At 31.5% G+C, this 23,869-nt stretch overlaps 2 protein-coding genes across 3 annotated transcripts in view; one reads left to right on the forward strand and one right to left on the reverse strand.

The window, feature by feature from the left end:
- LOC127738175 (DNA polymerase alpha subunit B-like) overlaps positions 1-9,552 on the reverse strand; it is a 39,092-nt gene extending 29,540 nt beyond the window's left edge. Inside the window, exon 1 of the mRNA XM_052249325.1 lies at positions 9,410-9,552. Within this exon, the coding sequence (XP_052105285.1) occupies positions 9,410-9,494 (85 nt within the window). The 5' untranslated portion in view covers positions 9,495-9,552. The remainder of the gene's footprint in view (positions 1-9,409) is intronic.
- A 181-nt stretch (positions 9,553-9,733) lies between these two features.
- Positions 9,734-23,869, forward strand: part of LOC127738173 (uncharacterized) — a 41,382-nt gene continuing 27,246 nt past the window's right edge. For both annotated transcript variants that reach the window (XM_052249322.1, XM_052249323.1), the window contains exons 1-7: positions 9,734-9,900; positions 17,643-17,847; positions 18,670-18,836; positions 19,591-19,888; positions 20,944-21,017; positions 22,123-22,176; positions 23,108-23,216. In XM_052249322.1, the coding sequence (XP_052105282.1) occupies positions 9,739-9,900; positions 17,643-17,847; positions 18,670-18,836; positions 19,591-19,888; positions 20,944-21,017; positions 22,123-22,176; positions 23,108-23,216 (1,069 nt within the window). In that variant the 5' untranslated portion in view covers positions 9,734-9,738. The remainder of the gene's footprint in view (positions 9,901-17,642; positions 17,848-18,669; positions 18,837-19,590; positions 19,889-20,943; positions 21,018-22,122; positions 22,177-23,107; positions 23,217-23,869) is intronic.

Here is a 23,869-nt window from a genome sequence, read left to right on the forward strand (position 1 = left end):
ATCACAGGCTCAACAAAAATGAGGAAAAAAATCAATAAAAATATTCCTTTAGATACTATCTTTTGATTGTAAGAAGCTTCTGTCAAAGTTTGGTATAAATCCAGGGTTAGTTTATGAATCTAATAAATGTTTTAAAAACTTTAACTGCAGACTGTATTAAATGTTAACTGGAAGAAAAACTAAGTCCATTTATAAGTAATATACGGATAAACAGGTACAAAATTTTTACAAAATTTCCTTCTAGATACTAGCTTATGATCATAAACAAGCATCTGTCCAAGTTTGGTACAAATCCAGGATAGTTTAAGAAATTTATTAAAATTTTAAAAACTTTAACCACAGAGTGAATGTATTGTTTCCTGGCGGAAAAACTAAGTCCATTTATAAGTAAAATACGGAAAAAATAAAAAATATTTGAACAAATTTACTTCTGGATACTATCTTATGATCATAAACAAGCTTCTGTCCAAGTTTGGTACAAATCCAGGATAGTTTAAGAAAGTTATTAAAATTTTAAAAACTTTAACCAGAATGAATGTAATGTTTCCCGGCAGAAAAACTAAGTCCATTTACAAGTAAAATATGGAAAAACAGGAATTTTATTTTTACAAAATTTACTTCTGGATACTATGTTATGATCATAAACAAGCTTCTGTCCAAGTTTGGTAGAAATCAAGGATAGTTAAAGAAAGTTATTAAAATTTCAAAAACTTTAACCACAGAGTGAATATTTGTGGATCTAAGCTTTTCAGTAATGAACAAAAATATCATAATTATCAATGACAACGAAACTTGATTTGAAACTTTAAAATCAACTCAACATGTTTAAAACCATAAAATCATCCCTAATATCAGGGAAATACACTTTGAAAAATTAAAAATACTTATTTGGATTTATATTTTGCTTAATGCTGGTGGCATAAATGTTTCATGCATACAATGAAATTAAGATATTTATTTTGAGAGCTCGTTCCAACTTGGCAACCTTTCTGATTTCAGTAGAAATGTATTTATTATCTAAATTGAGGGACTTAAAAAAAAAAGGTAGGTATTTGCCATAATAATAGATTTACTTCTTGATTACACTGATTGGTGACCAAGCAGCCAGAAAATTTCTGAGTCAGTGGTTAGAAGAATCCTAGGCATGATAGGGAGTCCCATAGCTCTTGGGAACATTATCCCCCCCCCCCCCCCTTTTCCCTGATTTTATTTCAAAGGATTGATTTTTTCTAGAAACAGGCATTAAAAAAGCATTTTTTGCAACAACAAAATATTATCACTAATCTTTTTCCTCCCGTTAAAATGGGGGTTCATACTTCATTGTAAACAAATACATTTCTGTATTCAAATATACAATGGTTAACTGATAGTTGTAACCTAAATTATGGACTAACTTGCATTACAGATGATTTTTACATGTAAAATAGTCCTCCCTTGCACAAATGTTAACATTTCTCTGAGTAAAATAATGTAAATATTTGACTTAAGTTATGGCATGAGGACAATTCATTATATATTATACAAAAAGAAATCGAGAGATAACCACAAGATTTTTTCTCATTACAGAAGTAGGCAAAGGGGGCTTGCAAATAGTTAACAACACTCAAAAATGTATCCAAAACAGTTAACAGAAACTCTTGCCCCCCTCCCCCTATTTTCATTGTAAATTGAAGTAAAAATCAGATTTGATATCTTTTTTTTTGTTTTCTCTTTTTACAGATGTAGTTCCCAAAAAGCATGCACAGAATCTATAACAACTGACGCTGAATGTCTTGCTGTTGTGAAAACCAAGAATGCCCACAACCACGAGAAAGATGAACACAAGGCAGAAACACGTCAGCTTCGAGTCCATGTTCGACAAAACTCTGGTGACATTTGCCAACGACCGTCAAAAGTGATTAGAGGTGAGCTTCAGAAAATGGAAGAAAATCTATTAAGTCATCAAGACTTGAAAAATGTTGCTATGTCCTTATACAGAGAAAGGTGAAAGCAGTTTCCAAAATTACCTAAAAGTAGACTTGATGTCCACAAGACTTTAAGACAATTAGATTTGAACACTAACAAAACTGAAAGTTTCACTTAAGTGAAGATGTTGATTCGGGAATCGTTATATTTTCATGTTTCACCAACTTGGAATGTCTATGTAATGAAATGACTGATATTTTCATAGATGGCACATTTAAATCCTGCCTGTATGTTTAAAAGTCAGTACTAATCAGATATATCTTGACATGAGTTCTTAAATCAGTTCTGGCAGAATATTTGTAGCCAATACGTCGTACAAAGTCCACAGTAGTACATTCACCATTTACTACCGTCTAAAAGTCTACTTTTCCGGGAAAATAGTAACGATTCCGCTGAAAGTCTCGCCTTCTTTACTAATCATTGATATTATGTTGATAGTTCTAAATATAAAGCTTTACTACAACTATCACATAAACTTAACATGATCCAAGAAAATGAGGTCAAGGTCATATAAACCAAACAAGAAATACATGTACACCTTACAATCATTCAATACACTAAATATAGTTGACCTATTGCTTATAGTTTCTAATATACAGACTTAACCAAGAAAACTAAACATTGACTAATGAACCATGAAAATGAGGTCAAGGTCAGATGAACCATGCCAGACAGACATGTACAGCTTGCAATCCTTCCATACAACAAATATAGTTGACCTATTGCTTATAGTAATAGAAAAACATACCAAAACACAAAAACTTAACATTGAGCTATTAACCGTGAAAATGAGGTCAAGGTCAAATAAAACCGGCTAGACTGACATTTACATCATAAAATATTTCCATACACCAAATATAGTTGACCTATTGCATATAGTATTAGAAAAAAAGACCAAAACTCAAAAATTTAACATTGACCACTGAACCATGAAAATGAGGTCAAGGTCAGAAGACACCTGCCAGCTAGACACGTACACCTTACAATCATTCCATACACCAAATATAGTAGACCTATTGCATACAGTATAAGAAAAACAGACCAAAACACAAAAACTTAACTATAACCACTGAACCATGAAAATGAGGTCAAGGTCAGATGACACCTGCCAGTTGGACATGTACACCTTACAGTCCTTCCATACACCTAATATGCTAGACATATTGCTTCTAGTATCTGAGATATGGACTTGACCACCAAAACTTAACCTTGCTCACTGATCAATGAAATGAGGTTGAGGTCAAGTGAAAACTGTCTGACGGGCATGAGGACCTTGCAAGGTACGCACATACCAAATATAGTTATCCTATTACTCATTATAAGAGAGAAATTAATATTACAAAAAATCTTAACTTTTTTTTCAAGTAGTCACTGAACCATGAAAATCAGGTCAAAGACCATGGACATGTGACAGACGGGAACTTTGTAACATAAGGCATCTATATACAAAATATGAAGCATCCAGGTCTTCAAACAACTAAAATATAAATTTTCTAAGTAGTTAGTTAACGCCGCCACCGGATCACTATCCCTAAGTCGAGCTTTCTGTGACAAAAGTAGCAGGCTCGACAAAAACCAAATAAAAAGCAGGAACCTTTGATTGGTAATCAAATATATATTAATTATAATTTTAATTTCCTACCAAGAAAACAATTTGTGATCATCAACACAAATAATATTTAATGAAATTATTCATTTCAGAAGATTTAAAGCATGCACACTGTTTTCTCAAATAATTTGTTCTTAAAAAAACACCACACATTTGAGTACTTTTTATGTGAAAGTTGGTTTTCATATTGTTTCATATAAGAAAATAGAAACAAAGAGGAAAGAAAGTTATAATCGCAATTGCTGTTTTCTCTTTTAAAACAACTTTACATAAATTTATTACTGTATGTAGATTGTATCATTTTGGAATTAAATATTTTTACATTATGGTTATAAAATACCAGAAAATTTCTAATTATTATTTTAAAACTGTTTTGGATTGATGTAGGGCCGTATATTATCGTCAATAATAGCGAGTATGTACACGTAATTTGACATATCTCTGTTTCAGTATCATATCGGTTATACACCTTATCGCTATTTATTCCTATGCAGATAAGTTCTAAAATAACACAACTTTTCAAATCAGTTGAAGCTATCTGGGACCTTGTTCAAACAATGTACTGTGCATAAAACTGTTCATATAGACATGTTTAAACCATCGTAAACACATCAAATAAAGAATTTTCAATGACTTTAATTTGTCTTTTAAAGATTTCTTCTTATAACTATCAAACCTTTTCCTCCCTCAGCTCATTGCTGATGACCTTTGTTGGGTTCAGTATGATCTCAACAGGAAGTTGTCTAAGTAACTGTTTTTCCTAGATTTGACTAAATAGCGATAAGGTTTATAATAAAATGACCTGACAATCTAATCGATATGTGTGTTTAGTGTCAGGTCCCATCATTATAATATGTCCCAGATTTTGATAACATCATTAATTCTGTGCAATCATAAAATTTTCAGATTTTAATCATTCCATAGTTACATGTACAATGTCATGAGAAATAGTATTGTCAGATCATATGAATTCGTAATATGCATGCTTTTTCAATGTAAGTTGTGACGTCATTATGCATTCTAAATAACACGAAAACCCATAATACGAGGATAGGCTTCACGAAATGTGATTGATTAATTGATTGTTGGTTGTCATTATAAGGCCAAAATAAATTAATTGTGTGTTTCCGGTTTCCCGACCCTACCTCCGTTTCCGACGCCTACCCTAAACATTCCAGTTCCGGTTATCCGTTTAGAACACTATTGATCTACAAAGCATTTGATAGTTTCGACTTATATACACATCAGTAAAGCGTATCAAGAACAAAGATTTTAAATAAACAAGCGTAGCTGCGGAACCTTCTGATATTTTTTAACAATTTGCGAACCATCCGCAAAAATCAGAAAACATAAAAAACACTATAAGAGTTAAGATTCCGCAGCTAGGATTGTCGACAACCGTGCCGTATCAGCTGTCAAATATGCGAAATGTGACATAGATTCCAGATAATTATGATATGATGTCAGAACCTTTTAAAAGAATATTATGATGATCCTATAGCTATAGACGAAAAAAATACGGAGCTGACGCACTTTGCTCAACCTCTTTGGACCAAAAGTCAGAATCATTCCAGGTTGGACAGACAGTATCTGTCCGTGAATTGACAAACAGTTTTAGTGTGTAATGTGTTCAATTTACAACTAAAATCAACCCAGATATTGTTGTAAAAAACACTCTTGCGAATGTTGTACCGAATCATGCTTAGGACGCTATCAATGATGGCAAGGGACAGACAATGTGTAACAAGAAAGAAAATAAACTGAAGCTTTCCTTAGTAGGCAGACATGGTGTATGATTCATGTTCATTTATAAATGAATCTGCACAGGCAATATGTCAACTTTTATTCTTTTTATATTTTTCTCTGGTTGGTCCCATAACATTGTATACAAGAAACAAAAAAAAAACCCTTCGCCCCCAATCCCGCCTGTAGTCGTGATGGCGACCACCATTCTTTGATGGCCTGTATGACCCTCCATACTTTTTTAGAACTGCCCCAGCTCAACTGTATTTACAGCAGGGACTTCAACCATGCAATTCATGGTCCATAAACTCTTCCTAGATGTGTGATTATGAAAATATGGCAACTTTAATGGCCTTTTTAGTTTTCAAAATCAGAAAAACGTGAAAAGTAGTCAAAATCAGGTGGGAATGGGAGTCTTTTTATGGCCACTACGTTAGTGGTATGGGCTGTAGGTATCAACTATTATCATAAATACATGTATAGATGGTACAGGAACACAAGGAGGTATTATATGGCCAAAAGAAATGTGGTCTGTAAAATCTAGGTCATTGTTTTGTCAGAAATCGGTAAAAACGGACATTTAGGCATACTTGGCTAGCCAATAATAATTCCCTAGCAAGATTTCAAGTCACATTTACTTCCAGTCAGTTTGGATACACTGTAACTGTAAGGTATTACTTGAATGACAAAGAAACAGTTTAGTCAATGTTCACCTCTCAAGGTCGTATTAAAATCGAAAAATAGACTGAAAATTACCATTTTTCAGTAGGGGTGGGTTCAAACCCACCAGAAAATATACCACCTCCCACCCCACCCCCGATCCATGCCATCTGCCCCAAAATCTCAATACATAGTTTAATAGATCAGCATCAGTTACAGCATCAAGAGTGTACTAATTTGCATAAGTTTGCAAATTTTCGAAAATGCCCGATTTTCCAGAAATCTCTTGGGGTCGAATGAGTTAAGACAAAGAATTCACATTCTCACTCTTCTCAAAACCTCAAATTTTGATATTGTCAGAATCAGACCACTCTTCAAGATCACATTCTGTCTTACATAAAAACACATCTTTATATGTTAAAAAAAGAGGGTGTAAGGGCAGAGTATTGCCCCTCGAAACATCATAATCAACCTCTGCTTAGCATCGGTTCACAATGTTTTCAAGGAGTAATTATCTGCTCCTACACGTACCCTGTGTGTCATTTACATTGTTAGGTTCAACTAGGCCCTACATGATAACATACCATGAATTTTCACTGCCATTTTTGGTTTAAGATAATTCATCGGCAAATCATATTCCCTATTTTGACCCATGAAATGCATAAAATTTGTAATTAAAGTTTATTTTCATACTTCTGACACAGAACTAAAACAGAAAATTAAAAATGCTGTAGATTTAAGTATTATTCTAAATATTATAATTGTCCTTTTCTTGATTTTAGATATTTAATCTCACATGGGAAACTATATGCTAATATGTAGGATGAGGAATATCAGGTGGCAACTCAACAATTTAATTTGGAACCATTTTTTCTACTGTCAACAATAGAAAAAAAAATTTTTTCATGAAATAAAATGTTTTCCTTAGTACCTACCCTACCTATTTTTTTTGGAGGTGAAATAAGGAAACACACAATTTATTAATTTTGGCCTAATTGTAATTATGACGTTGGGTAGACAATACACCTTATCGCTATTTAGTCCAATCCTGAAAATTCGGTCTGGTAAACAACCTAGCTTTACCAGACCGAATGAAATTTTACCAGACCAATTTTTTTTACATCTAATTGTATATTATCCAACAAAATATAACAAACTTATGACTTGTTGTGCCCTACTCCTCTCCAAAATGCACAAAAACAAAATCATGTGACAAGAGTGTATATTTTGATGAAAGTTGTGCCTCATATAATTTGCTTTTTTCTTTCCTTTCATCGTCCATTATTTTCTTTTTTGCAGCTTTACCAGATACGGCTCCTTCCGTAAATTTTAATAATCCAATCATGTTATCCTTTCATATATAAATTTGAAAATACAAAGGAAGTGGTATTCTACTGGAAATACGATAATAAAAAAAACAAAACTGGACGATAAACAACACCGGACATTCGGACCGGAATTCAACAAAATTTTACCAGACCGATCCATTATTCACAGGATTTGTCCGATGGTCCAACGAATTTCGTGTAGTCTGGTTTATATTAACATCTAGATTGTTTTTAGCATGTTTTATAGGCCATTTTTCTGTTTGACAGTCGGTATTTTCACATCCGTACCGCCCATAGGTCCAGAAATTATTGTAGTGTTTTTCAGTAAAGATTTGACCCTCCATCTTTTCAATTAAATTTTATGGAAAAACGAGCAGAAAAGCATATGATTTTTTTTGGACCTCTTGATAGATAAATGTCTATGGTTTCAGGAAAGGTATCACTCTAACAGATTGAAATTCTCCTTTGGACCAAATTTTGGAGACTTTTGAGACATTTTCACCCCCTCTTTACAATATTTTGTATCAAATAAATGCAGATTGTTGCCATGGTTACACCAAAAAGAGATTATATTTCACCATTATAACTATTAGAAATCAAATCTATGGAAGATGCTCTTTCCATAAATATATACATGCATAACAGTGCAACACAAATATTAAGCCTTATTTGTTAGAAAGGAAGGGAAAGAGGGTGGTTAAAAATTAGAAGTGTCTGCGCGTACCCGCATGCGGGTACGAATAGTCAAATTGCCATTCATAGGCTACGCGAACCCACATCCGGTTTTATAATAAAATGTCATCTGATCGGGAATGAAACGTGAAATATATATACGGAAATTATCGATAATATGGGGATTTCGTGTAGAACGAGTGAAGAGTATGAAAAATAATATTTTCAAATTGTATTTATTTATATATATATAGATAATGATACATAATAAACATTGAAAATTAAATGCACACTGATGGAAAATGAAACTATACTAAGTATAATAGTCCCAGTAAAATGTAAATGCAAATTTAAAGAAATTTTTTTTACTGATTTTGAAAAATACCCATATGAGATTTAGAAATAATCTTTTAATAAAATGTAAAACAGAAACTGAAATTTTAAAATGTCTTAAACGACTAAATTTATAAAGCTTGGGTGTCAATATAAAAATTAAAGAAGCAAGTAATAATGTCAAATTAAGCCAATTATAAAAGATTCATGTAACCAGAGACATATAATACAATTGTATTACATGTCTCTGATGTAACTAATTAAGATTTGGAACAAATTTTACATATCCAATATGATTTTTTTGGCACATATATTTCATCCCTGCACATTTCAAATGTTGCCAGTCTAAACAACAATCGCAGGCCAAAGAGTCCTGATCGTGTAGGTTTTTTTGACATTTGATATATATCCATTCGCATGATTCTCTTCTTTCGTTGATCCAAATTTTAATCTGTTAAACTTTAATTCCTCTTTAATTTTTGTGTTTCCAGTTCTTCTTTTCTCTGCAGCTGCAATTGACTCAGAGTTTCTTTCATACAATTGTATAAAATTAATCGACTGATAGTTCTGAACAAATTGTTCCAATTCATGATAACTTTGAAATGTCTTCCCAAATGTATATAACTCTCTTCCATTTTAAGAATATTTATTAACTGAGAAAAACTGTTCACTTGCCTATATATATTAATATTTATAAAAATGCTGAGAAGTTTTAATCAATTTATTCACTAATTGCGACAAATTCCGTATATATTTCACGTTTCATTCCTGATCCGATGGCATTTTATTATAAAACCGGATGTGCCTATGAATGGCAATTTGACTATTCGTACCCGCATGCGGGTACGCGCAGACACTGCCTTGTAAAAATTATGAGTGTCAATTTTAAGTTTATTTCCTAACTTTGTATTGCTACCTTAGGTCTTTAAGATATTTGCGGACCGCAAATTGTAAAAAAAATATCATAAGGACGGTTTCGCAGCTAGAATCCCTAGATACTATTACTAAGGACTTTACTAAGGTAGACAAATGACCAGTGGCAGTGGCTATAAAAACTGGCAACTGAAGGGTGAAGTTTCTATCAGATAAATACAATTACGTTTTTCGACAATTTGGGGACTACTGAATTCATAACCAAATACACTAAATTCATCATCTAATTCTTCTTCTGAAATAAAAGGCATTTTTTGACAATGCGTCCTGTTTTTGTTGACAAAATCGTCTTTCCCGCGATTTTGTTACTTCCTGTGACTAGTGTAGCCTAAAAAAAGTTAGGCCTATTTAATTCAAAATCAAAATCAAAATTCAAAGTACAAAATATCAAACAGAATGAAAATTGGCATATTTTATCATACATTCTAGGCTTTATCTATCAATTTTGAATATGTTCCTCAAATTAATCTCTAAATTAGCGTCCTAGGTTTCAAGATGGACGACTGCAACTTAGATAAACTAGTCATAAAGCCCGGCAAATTGTCGCCTGCGTTTCATAAAGACACAACAGAATATAATGTGACACTAGCGAGCAATGTGGAGAAAATTCATGTTGACCCTCTCACCAGTGATACGGGTGCATCATATTGCATTTCTGTAAGAAATTAAAAGTGTTTGGGTCCTAACCAGATCATGGCAGATGTATAGCTGCATGTCAGTGGTGTCTGAAATATATCCTGGTCCGTTTGCCAAAAATCACGTTCGCTCAGTTCATGTTCACCCCCTTTCACGTTCGCACCCTAAATGTTCAAACCCTTTTCAAAGGTTTTGTTTTGAATAAGTTTTTAATCATGTTAAAGTTCATGTATCTTCTTCTTACTAATTTTAGCTTAACTTACATATATCGTCAGATGATATGTTTTTGTAAGTCATATGAATTAGTACTATAAAATTGAGAATGGAAATGGGGAATGTGTCAAAGAGACAACAACCCAACCATAGAGCAGACAACAGCCGAAGGCCTCCAATGGGTCTTCAATGCAGCGAGAAACTCCCGTACTATGCATGCTTTTTCAATGGAAATTGTGACAACACAATGCATTCTAAATGGCACTAAAACCCATAATACGAGGATATATATGCTATTGTAAAAAGGAAAATGACAAATGTAGATATAACAGTATAAGGGACAAAACATTGGAAAAAGAGTGACCAATCAAAAGAGGAAACCAGTACTAATGCGAAATTAACATTTAAGAATTAATCATTTAATCACAAAAAACAATATTTCATTTAGAAAATACATGAATTTTTATTCATAAAATATAAATATTTGGATATATTGATCTATAAAAAAAACATCTAATAATTCAACCTGTATTTGAATGAAAATAGGGTGCAAACGTGTGAGGTGCGAACGTGTTCTGAGAGGGAACGGACCCTATACCTCTGAAATGACTGGGGAACATGCATGTATATTGTATATCAGGAAATTTTCACACTGAACCCTGTAATTGTTTTTTTTTGTAAGGGGGAGGGGCAACAATTAACTTACCCAAACATTTTGCTGTCAATTTTTTTAAATTCATTATATAAAGTGTTGGAAAGAATACTGTTAACATGGCAAAGATTACACTGCCCGCTCTTAGGCCAAACATCACACAAATTCTGACACGGAAAATAACCAAATGGATGGAAATTTATTTGTTGATGAATTGCATTTATAATAATAATAAATGCAAATTTAAAAAATTGCACATGCACAAACTTGTTTGTATATAATGTAAGATTTTTTTTCTGTTTAAAGTACTTTTTCTTGAAAAATAGAATTTATTAAAAGTTGCCAGATATCTAACTCAACATATTGACACAGATATCTGAGAGGGGAATTATAAGTTATATTTAGTATGATTGAGCTTATAATATCCCTAATTTCAGCCTTCTGTCACAAGACAAAATCACCACATTTAAAAATAAGGCCAATTAAAATTAATTGATAGATTTTCATCCCCGACCACCCCTCTGAAATCGTCCCATCCTGATTTTTTAAAATTTTTAAAAATTTATGAATTCCGGATTTTGTTCATTTTTGTTATCGGTAACCGCCGATACATTTCGTTTCATTCAAAACTTCCTCTTGAAAATTTCGGTTTTCGTATTTCTTCCAGTGATTTAACCAAAATAATTAAGTTGACATATTCTACTGCCCTATGATGACAACATTATCTTCCAAGAATAGAGATTGATTACGGGAAGGGCATGAAATATTAGGGTTACGAGTAACAGGCGGTGTCCAAGAACGCAAATTGCAGTATGTCACAAATTTCAGTGATTAGAAAACTGTGGATTTTATTATTTATACAAAGACTTTGTGTTAGGAAATTTGGACTGGGAATGATATCCAAAGGCAAGAATCGTGGAACACATTGGTACAAAAAACATGACTGGAATAAAGAAATTTACCCAAGCACGAACTTGTGTAATTTATAACCGTATATTGAGTACAAAACAGCAAACCCCTCTGTCCCCAGAACCTCAACAGAGTCATTAAACAAATTCTTTTTGGTTAAATTCGTGTTTTTCATGTAATTATCTTTGCACCTTGCTTAAGAATCTTAAAAGCATCAACCCTAGTATTTTCAACACAGTTTGAGTTTTCATTTCACTCTGTACTCATAATACTTGCGTTGCATTATATTAAATGTATACGCTTCATTTTATGGGCACTACAAACCATAGATTAGAAAGCAAATTAAATTTAGGCAGTCTAAAAGAGAGCATTTCTCCATGTTTTTGCTATTTACTGAAAATAGGTTTCTAAAGCTGCAATTACATGTATAACAGTGGTTGCTAATCAGAAATATTTATCTAAGAATTTGAAAAATTATGTAGAATTCCTTTTATATACATGACATAATCTTATTATTACCCTTGCATATGAAGAACACATTACAAGGGGTTTCTGAGGAAATAAAAATTAAAAAATAAAATCCTCCCACCCGCCCTATTTGTTTCAAAAATCTGGATGAAAATCTACTTAATTTTAGTTGGCCTTAGGAAGCAAATTTTTTTCACAGCAAACTTTTACCCTAGTTAAATATGGAGACAAATATTTAATAAAAAGGTGTTGGGGAAATTTCAGGAAAAAATAGAGTTTTGAATAAATTGTAGGGACTACATTTGATGAAATAAAATAAAATCATGCAATTGTGTCTTCCAACCAAACTGCTTTCAGTAAGCAGTTTATATACCATCATGTTAAAATGACTCCATCTTTATAGTATATGAACTAGACATTCCCTTCAAATTAACAACAACTAACAAAAAACAGCTATCAACACCAAATTCTATAAGGGAAAAAGATCACAAAGATACATTGATAAGGTTCCTAACTTGGGACAGGCACATTAACATGTGGCAGGGTTAAAGTGTGTTTTTAAACCCCCAAACCTTATAAGGATATTAAAGAAATAATAAAGTGTTGATATTTTTCTCTTACATTGATTGTAATATAAAATTAATCTTTCACATTTCATTCTTTGTTATCTTTCCATAATTACTGGTCATGATGTTTCCATTCCTTCTGTCACTCTGTACATTATAAAGTAAGACTAATCTGCTTTACCACAAAAAAAAAATATTGCATTTAAATGTCAAAAGAAAAGGAAATTTACACAGATGACAAAACACAGTTACACAGATGACAAAAACACAGTTACACAGATGACAAAAAACACAGTTACACAGATGACAAAAAAAGATACACAGATGACAAAAACACAGTTACACACATGACAAAAACAGTTACACAGATGACAAAAACATAGATACACAGATGACAAAAACAGTTACTCAGATGACAAAAACAGATACACAGATGACAAAAACATAGTTACACAGATGACAAAACCACAGTAACACAGATGACAAAAAACAGTTACTCAGATGACAAAAACAGATAAACAGATGACAAAAACACAGTTACACAGATGACAAAAACATAGTTACACAGATGACAAAAAACAGTTACTCAGATGACAAAAACACAGTTACACAAATGACAAAAACACATTTACACAAATGACAAAAACAGCTACATAGATGACAAAAACACAGTTACACTCATGACAAAAAACACAGTTACACAGATGACAAAAACACAGTTAGAAAGATGACAAAAACAGTTACACAGATGACAAAAACAGTTACACAGATGACAAAAACACAGTAACACAAATGACAAAAACACAGTTACACAGATGACAAAAACAGTTACACAGATGACAAAAACACAGTTACAAAGATGACAAAACACAGTTTCTCAGATGACAAAAAAAACAGTGACACAGATGACAAAACACAGTTACAAAGATGGCAAAAAAACAGTTACACAGATGACAGAATACAGTTACAAAGATGATAAAATCACAGTTACAAAGATGACAAATAAACAGTTACAAAGATGACAAATAAACAGTTACAAAGATGACAAAATCACAATAACACAGATGAATAAACACAGTTGCACAGATGACAAAAGCACAGTTACACAGATGACAAAAACACAAAAAGATGACAAAAACAGTTACACAGATGACAAAAACAGTTACACAGATGACAAAAATACAGTAACACAAATGACAAAAACACAGTTACACAGATGACAAAAACAGTTACACAGATGACAAAACACAGTTTCTCAGATGACAATAAAAACAGTGACACAGATGACAAAACACAGTTACAAAGATGGCAAAAACACAGTTACACAGATGACAGAATACAGTTACAAAGATGATAAAATCACAGTTACAAAGATGACAAATAAACAGTTACAAAGATGACAAAATCACAATAACACAGATGAATAAACACAGTTGCACAGATGACAAAAGCACAGTTACACAGATGACAAAAACACAAAAAGATGACAAAAACAGTTACACAGATGACAAAAACAGTTACACAGATGACAAAAATACAGTAACACAAATGACAAAAACACAGTTACACAGATGACAAAAACAGTTACACAGATGACAAAAACACAGTTACACACATGACAAAAACAGTTACACAGATGACAAAAACATAGATACACAGATGACAAAAACAGTTACTCAGATGACAAAAACAGATACACAGATGACAAAAACATAGTTACACAGATGACAAAACCACAGTAACACAGATGACAAAAAACAGTTACTCAGATGACAAAAACAGATAAACAGATGACAAAAACACAGTTACACAGATGACAAAAACATAGTTACACAGATGACAAAAAACAGTTACTCAGATGACAAAAACACAGTTACACAAATGACAAAAACACATTTACACAAATGACAAAAACAGCTACATAGATGACAAAAACACAGTTACACTCATGACAAAAAACACAGTTACACAGATGACAAAAACACAGTTAGAAAGATGACAAAAACAGTTACACAGATGACAAAAACAGTTACACAGATGACAAAAACACAGTAACACAAATGACAAAAACACAGTTACACAGATGACAAAAACAGTTACACAGATGACAAAAACACAGTTACAAAGATGACAAAACACAGTTTCTCAGATGACAAAAAAAACAGTGACACAGATGACAAAACACAGTTACAAAGATGGCAAAAAAACAGTTACACAGATGACAGAATACAGTTACAAAGATGATAAAATCACAGTTACAAAGATGACAAATAAACAGTTACAAAGATGACAAATAAACAGTTACAAAGATGACAAAATCACAATAACACAGATGAATAAACACAGTTGCACAGATGACAAAAGCACAGTTACACAGATGACAAAAACACAAAAAGATGACAAAAACAGTTACACAGATGACAAAAACAGTTACACAGATGACAAAAATACAGTAACACAAATGACAAAAACACAGTTACACAGATGACAAAAACAGTTACACAGATGACAAAACACAGTTTCTCAGATGACAATAAAAACAGTGACACAGATGACAAAACACAGTTACAAAGATGGCAAAAACACAGTTACACAGATGACAGAATACAGTTACAAAGATGATAAAATCACAGTTACAAAGATGACAAATAAACAGTTACAAAGATGACAAAATCACAATAACACAGATGAATAAACACAGTTGCACAGATGACAAAAGCACAGTTACACAGATGACAAAAACACAAAAAGATGACAAAAACAGTTACACAGATGACAAAAACAGTTACACAGATGACAAAAATACAGTAACACAAATGACAAAAACACAGTTACACAGATGACAAAAACAGTTACACAGATGACAAAAACACAGTTACAAAGATGACAAAACACAGTTTCTCAGATGACAAAAAAAAACAGTGACACAGATGACAAAACACAGTTACAAAGATGGCAAAAACACAGTTACACAGATGACAGAATACAGTAACAAAGATGATGAAAACACAGTTACAAAGATGACAAATACACAGTTACACAAATGACAAATCACAATAACACAGATAAATAAACACAGTTGCACAGATGACAAAAGCACAGTTACACAGATGACAAAAACACAGTTACACAGATGACAAAAACACAGTTACACAGATGACAAAAACATAGTTACACAGATGACAAAAACACAGTTACACAAATGACAAATCACAATAACACAGATAAATAAACACAGTTGCACAGATGACAAAAGCACAGTTACACAGATGACAAAAACACAGTTACACAGATGACAAAAACACAGTTACACAGATGACAAAAACACAGTTACACAGTTGACAAAAACACAGTTACACAGATTACAAAAACACAGTTACACAGATGACAAAACACAGTTACTCAGATGACAAAAATAAACAGTGACACAGATGACAAAACACAGTTACAAAGATGGCAAAAACACAGTTACACAGATGACAAAAACACAGTTACGAAGATGACAAAAACACAATTACACAGATGACAAAAACACAGTAACACAGATGACAAAAACACAGTTACACAGATGACAAACACTGAGTTACACAGATGACAAAAATAGTTACACAGATGATAAAACACAGTTACACAGATGACAAAAACACAGTTACACAGATGACAAAAAACAGATAAACAGATGACAAAAACACAGTTACAAAGATGACAAACGCTGACAAAAACACAGTTACACAGATGACAAAACACAGTTACACAGATGACTAAACACAATTACACAGATGACAAAACAAAGTTACACAGATGACAAAAACATAGATACACAGATGACGAAAACAGTAACACAGATGACAAAAACAGTTACACAGATGACAAAAACATAGATACACAGATGACAAAAACATAGTTACACAGATGGCAAAAAACAGTAACACAGATTACAAAAACATAGTTACACAGATGACAAAAACACAGTCACACAAATGACAAAAACACATTTACACAAATGACAAAAACAGTTACATAGATGACAGAAACACAGTTACACACATGACAAAAAACACAGATACACAGGTGACATAAACAGTTACACAGATGACAAAAACACGGTTAGAAAGATGACAAAAACAGTTACACAGATGACAATAAAACAGTTACACAGATGACAAAAACACAGTAACACAGATGACAAAAACAGATACGCAGATGACAAAAACAGTTACAGATATGACAAAACCATAGTTTCTCAGATGACAAAAACAGTTACACAGATGACAAATCATAGTTTCACAGATGACAAAAACAGTTACACAGATGACAAAAACACAATTACATAGATGACATAAACAGTAACACAGATGACAAAATCAGATACACAGATGAGAACACGGTTACACAGATAACAAAAACTTAGTTACATGGATTACAAAAATACAGTTACACAGATGACAAAAACACAGTTTCACAGATGACAAAAACACAGTTACAGAGACGACAAAAACACAGTTACACAGATGACAAAACACGTTACAAATTAAATAAGATCTAAAGGATATTGTATGAATGAATGTTATAATTACTTAAAACTTAACTCATTGTACTTAATCTGCAGATAACATACAGCACTTCATGAACAGTGCCAAAATCATGATTTGATCTATTGCCTTAGTGTAAAGATTGTGTAAACAAAATTATTTGCCTTATGTTTTAGAAAAATGAAAACAACACGTTATTAATTTCATGCGTCTGAAGCGCTTTTCTGGATTTACCTTCATCATTAGAAAGTAGATCAGTGAATCCATATTATTCTTACAAAAATGTACCAATGTTTGAAAAAAACAATATTTTCTGACTTTAATTCCATTATTAAGATTTTTACTGCCTTGCAATTAAAAAATAAATATTTTGACACCTCAATGGCACAGCAACTGTTAATTTTGCTATTGATTTGCTGATAGGGAAGTGATGGTGGCAAGGATGTTCCTCTAAAAGAAGGTCAAATCACTGACATTAAGATAGAAGTCACTTCTGAAGATTGTACCATAAAGAATTATTTTATACATGCTAAAAGATTATCAGCAAAAGATGCTACGTTGAGTGATCTAAAGTTATCAGATGGCGACTTATCACCAGAATTCTCTGACAATGTATTTGAATATTCTTGTAAGTAAAGTATTAAAATCTGATATTATGATTTGCTGGAAAATATTGAAAATGTTCATAAATAAAAAAATAGGATTATTATCCAATACATTTTTTCATGATTAAACTTATTGGCAGACAGCTCCTATGGCCTATTGACATCCTGTTTTGATTGTTTTGGACCTCCAAGATCTTTATGGTTTTTGTCTCTCCTGTTTTTTGTTTTTTTATTATTTTACTCTCCAATATCAAATTATTCAAATAAACAAGTATTGATGTATTCAAGCAGTTCTGCCAACTTTTAATAATGCAAATGCGTGAGATTTGGCCAAAATCGTAAAGATCAAAGAGAAAAAACAATAGATCAAAGGCAAATGCCGCCAAATAAGTATGAAAATGCGTGAGTCTCACGCTAAATGCGTGAGACTTGGCAGCCCTGTTAAAGGGGATGTCATAAAATGATCAGAAGGAAGTTAACATTCTTACCATGAAAATAAATAGAAAATGGATGTCATTTGGAGGCCCACTTGTCAATCTCCAGATATACATCATTTGGAGGCCCACTTGTCAATCTCCAGATATACATCATTTGGAGGCCCACTTGTCAATCTCCAGATATACATCATTTGCAAGTATACCATACATTCTGATATTGTAATTTCTCCTAACGTATCTATTGACTAAGTTTAGAAACAGTCTTAATATATTGTTATAACTTTGAATTGAGGTTCAAGCTTCAGGATCTTTACTCTAAATTGAAAAAAGAACGTATGATGTCTTATTTTTCTGCAAGTATTTTGACACTGATCAATAAGTTATTTCTTTATTTATTGAATACTTTAGGTTTATTACCCTGCAATTCAGACAAGGTGACAGTAACACCAGTTGCACCTGATCCTAAAAATGCAATTCTTTTGTGTGGAGAAAAACCAGGGACATCTACACCTCTTAATGTAGGGGAGACAAATGTCAAGATAGAAGTTACATCAGCTGATGGATCTAATAAACAGGTATATTCAAATTCTATCGGAAACCATTGACAAATATTTCATAGATAGCTTCCTTTCTAAAACTTGCAAGAAATGTGCAGAAGAATAGAAAGAAAACTTTGAACCTTATATGTTAATATGTTCTAAAATTAATGAATCATTTTGTTATTTATGAAGAAATTTGAAATACCAAATGTTTTTGAATTTTGTTTTAATACATGTACTTTGAATTATTAATATTATCATTTGCCGAGTGTTTTATTTAGCTTAGGAGTCAATCAGAAAACAACAATTAATTTGATCAATATAAAGCATTATGTTTTAGCGAAAGTTTTACCACTTCCTATATTTAGGAATAATGGCCATTCCATGATTTGTGTCAGTTGCTGTTGTCTATGCCATATATGATTTGTAGTCCACAAAATTATACCTTGCAAAAACACTTAACATACATGCCTAATTCAAAAATCAAATTTGATGCATTGATATTGTTATTAATCTTACCTCTTACACATTCCACTAGTCTTAATGCTGCATGTTAAGATAGTCGGTAAGATAAATTCGTTACACAGTGTTTTAGCTTCGCTCTCACCCCATATGGAATTTACTGACCCCAAATATATAATATTAGATCACTAGCACACTGTGTACATTCGCTCTCACTCCATATGGAATTTACTAACCCCATATACTAGTATATTGTATTAGGTCACTAGTGCACTGTGTTACTAATAGTATGTATCATTTATTTTTATAATAATTTCTTTCCTCACAGACTTACAGTTTAGATATTATACGGAAGCCACTACCCAGATATGTCAAGATAACAGATGATAATTTAGCACAGCAATATGAATGTCCAATATCACTGAGTCCAATATACAGACCTATATCTATCAAAGCCAATGACGAAAAACATACATATTCAGCACCAAATATTGATGCATGTACTCGTACATCTAAAATTGACCCTCTTAGTGGAATACCATTGACTGGAGAATGGAGAATTGTGGATTATGAACTTGATAAGAAAATGGCAAATGCTCAGTCTTGTATTCCTCTTACATATGGAGGTATTCAGCATTAATTTATTAAGTAATTTAAAAAAAAGTATTTAAGAAATTGTACAACCAATAGCTACAATTTCCTATTCATTTTGTACATGTATTTATGAAGCAATGCTTTAACCACAAGTGTATATGCAAAATATTCAATTTTTAGCCAATAAATTATTAGAGTTTTAGTGTAAATATATTTCATTAAAGAATTTGTTATGTATAGCTACAAGAGTAAATAAATTAATAAAAAATTGGGATTAGTATTAGAGTTTTCAATGAAATGTGTCAAAAAGCAGAGTTGTAAAGTGTCATTTGAAAACTCTAATACTAATCATGCTAATCCCAATTTTTTAATTACTTTATCTACTCTTGTATCATTCAGATGCAAAATAACCATGAAAGATAATTCTTGGATAGTTTAGAAAATACATTTTTGAATTTGCCATGTTTTAAAAAAAAAAGAATTGACAAAAATATCAAAATCCACACAAGGATTGTCCTTTTTTTTGGAAATTGTCAACTTTCAGTTTTATTTTACAAAGACATTTTAGGTCATATAAAGGTACTATTGTGTCCATATTACTGATGAATAAAAAATTAAATTTGCAGTAAGGGATACATTTTTGTATTATGAATAAAATTAGATAAAAGGTATGGGTCAATAAGACAGCAATCCAACCACATAACAAAAAACAAAAGACATTTGGAGGTTTAAATGACAGTCCTCTACAATTGACAGGTGTAATTCTCTAAATATTCCCAGGTTTAGAAAAGCTGTGAATAAATTTTACAGACACTTTTTCTTGCCCAGATCATGACATAAATTTGTTAGCACAAAACATTATACTTATGGAAATCTCAATCTTTTAAATTAATCAAAAATGCTATATGTAATACTAGATAAGCTTACTATTCTTAACATGAAGACAGATATGATGAATTTATGAGAAAAAGAACCCATCCTCATTAACTTATTATCTTAGAAATTTACACAAGGTATAATTTATTATTACTATTATAGGCAGAAGATATCTTTAAAATTTAAAACTCTATTTCTCTTTTTTCTACAGGAACTAGTGAAACAAAGAAATATTCAGAATTAGGAAGTATTATCGATAAAACTAATGTTGCACCAAAAGCATTAGTAAGTTTTTTATGTCTTTTTATAAGCATTCAGACTGAAGATTCAGTTCATATTGAACTAATTATGACCTTTGATATAGCATTTTGGTGTATCAATCCATGACTCATAACAATATCAAAGTAATCTGCTTGAAATGATATATTATGTTTTTATGAATATTCAGTTCTCCTGTACTTTTTAAATCTTGTATTAAGGTTATATGAAATAATTTTTTAGAAATTATAATGATAAGGAAATTATTGAACCAATGTATGTATATATATATTCTAAACTAAGTCCTCTTTGTTCAAATTTTTACATCTATTACAAATCCACAACATCGACAATAAATATTTCATTTAGTGAAAAGTTTGCCTGCTTAGCTTTCGTTTTTTATTGTCTAAGTTTACTTAACAAGACCTTAATAAAAATTCAACACATAAATCATGGAGCACGTGAAAAATAAGTGAGTTGATAGACATGCAATAGATCAATGTTTTTTATATTTTCCATGAGTTTCTATTTGATAATTAAACTTTGTCATAACAGTTGTTAAATGATTTGGTGTATTAAAATTTTTCTTTCAGAATTGAACTTTCACGTTTGTTTACCTTGTCTTTCATCACGGTTTGTCATGTACACATGTTTTAAAGTAAAACTTAGCCATTCAAGTATATAAATCATATTCAACTTTTAAAAAAATTTGAAGTATCATATGACTTTAATGAAAAAAAAATACTAAAAATCATTTCAAGTTTTTGTTAATTTTTTTTTCCAAAACTGTGTAACTTTTGAAAGGTTTATTTTCACTATAGCATTGGCATGAATGAACAGACATTTTTTCTTTGCAGTTTGACATTTGAATTCAAGCTATTTAATAGCTTTTATTTTTTTCACACATTTTATAGGCCATAGAATGGACTTTATTGAAGAGAATCCTATTTGTATTTTTTTTTTTGTATTTACAATCCCTCATATATTATGGATTGCAGTTTCATGTTCTATTTATTTATCAAATCATATGTTTTCCTCAAAAAAGCAACTGTCTCACTAATCACAAAACAAGTAATATCCATAAAATCAGGGTAAAATTCACAGAATATTTATAAACTTGCATATTTTTTAGGATGTAAAAGACAAATTCAAGGATGTGACAGCTCCTCTTAATCATACTGTTCAGGTAATTATAAATAAAGAATACAGCAGAAATAACCTATTTACATGTGGGGTTCTAAAGAAAAATAAATTGGGAGCAATTAACTCATCAACAGTGTTGCATATTAAAAGTACATAGATTTTTGAACTTTGCCATTCCTTTATCTGGAAGATACCAATTTTGTATCCATAACTGCTCCTAACCTTTATATAAGAATTTAGTGACACTTTCTCAAAATTATTTTTTGGGTTTAGTTAAGCAAATCATGTACTTTTTCATTGCTGTATTTGTGGGATACCTATTTTGTACCTGCAACTCTTCCTAAACCCCCTTTTTTTTAAGAACTTATAAGAACTTTTTCAGAATTTTATACCATTGTGGACCTCCTGTTTAATTTTTTGGCCCCCATTAATGGTTTCCCTTTGTAAATCATGGACTTTGCTTTATGTTGGTGTGGGGGTATCAGTTTGTGCACTTTCCTTAGAGTACCTCTAGTTGGGTTTTAGTGCATGTATTATGGCATTTTGTTCGTAAGAAATATGTATTCATTTTCAATTTCTACAAATGGCCTTTTACTTGTGAATAAATAGCAAAAAGGTTAATTATTATTTGGATAGATGATACCGAAAAGTGTAAGCGGAAATGTTCGATCACTTTTAAAAATTCTGTTTATACAGAGTACTTTTTAGTATATCTTGAAATGAAATCTACTTACAGTTAAAGTATGACCGAAAAAATATATGTAGGTTTGAAAGTATCAATAATTGTTTGAAAGAAATTTTGCCTCTTGAAAACAGATGCTAGGAAAATGGTATCATTCTTTTTTTGAAACTGATAAAAACCCAAATATTTCTAAAAACTAGTATTAGTAGTAACAGTCACAAAAAGCAATACTTCTCAAACAGTTGAGTTAAAGCACATTTGACTATTTTAAAACTTGAAAATTATTATTTAGGTTCGTAAATGGGAGAAACAAATGCAGCAATGTTTTGATGATCTTGAAGATCTTAAGAAAGCTGGTGAAGAGTATATTCAGGAATATTTTAAAAGTTTACCTAAACCAGGTTAGTATAGTATGACTATTTGAAGGTGTTATCAGACAGCTGTATGGGTATGTTCATTCATTTTCTGGCATCAGTCTTATCTCCATGCATATATTTAAAGTACTGTGTACCTTACTAAAAATATAATGCTTATCTCATTTTCAACATCCAAAATTGGACCACTTTGGTACAATGACTTTTTGAATTCAATCTCTTTAGGTAAACTTATAATCGTATTGACAAAGCTTCCCTTGAAATTGCCTTAAAACAGTATCGGATCTACATTTCATGCTAATTCAGTGAACTAGTATATGTACCCAAATTTAAAAAGCGTATATATCTGAAATTAAACGTGGATATTGATACAGCTTGCTAAATAAAATTAGCAACACATTAAGAGAAATCTACAATCACATCTTCTATGTTTAACTGTGACTTTATGCAATTCAAATGTTGTAAAAGTAGCTTATGAAAAATACAAAAAAAGGACCACAGTCAATAACTCTTCCAGCAATTAACACAACAAAATCAAAGTCAGTAACCAAACTGATTTACAGTTATTTTTGAACACAATCATTTTTTGTTTATTATACCTACACGTATAATTACTATAAATACATAACAGAAACATAAGATAAAATTTCAAACTTCCACAAAATGTCCTTCTTTAAAAC

Source organism: Mytilus californianus, unplaced genomic scaffold (genome assembly GCF_021869535.1).
Source record: "Mytilus californianus isolate M0D057914Y unplaced genomic scaffold, xbMytCali1.0.p SCAF_4, whole genome shotgun sequence".
NCBI classification, from domain to species: domain Eukaryota; kingdom Metazoa; phylum Mollusca; class Bivalvia; order Mytilida; family Mytilidae; genus Mytilus; species Mytilus californianus.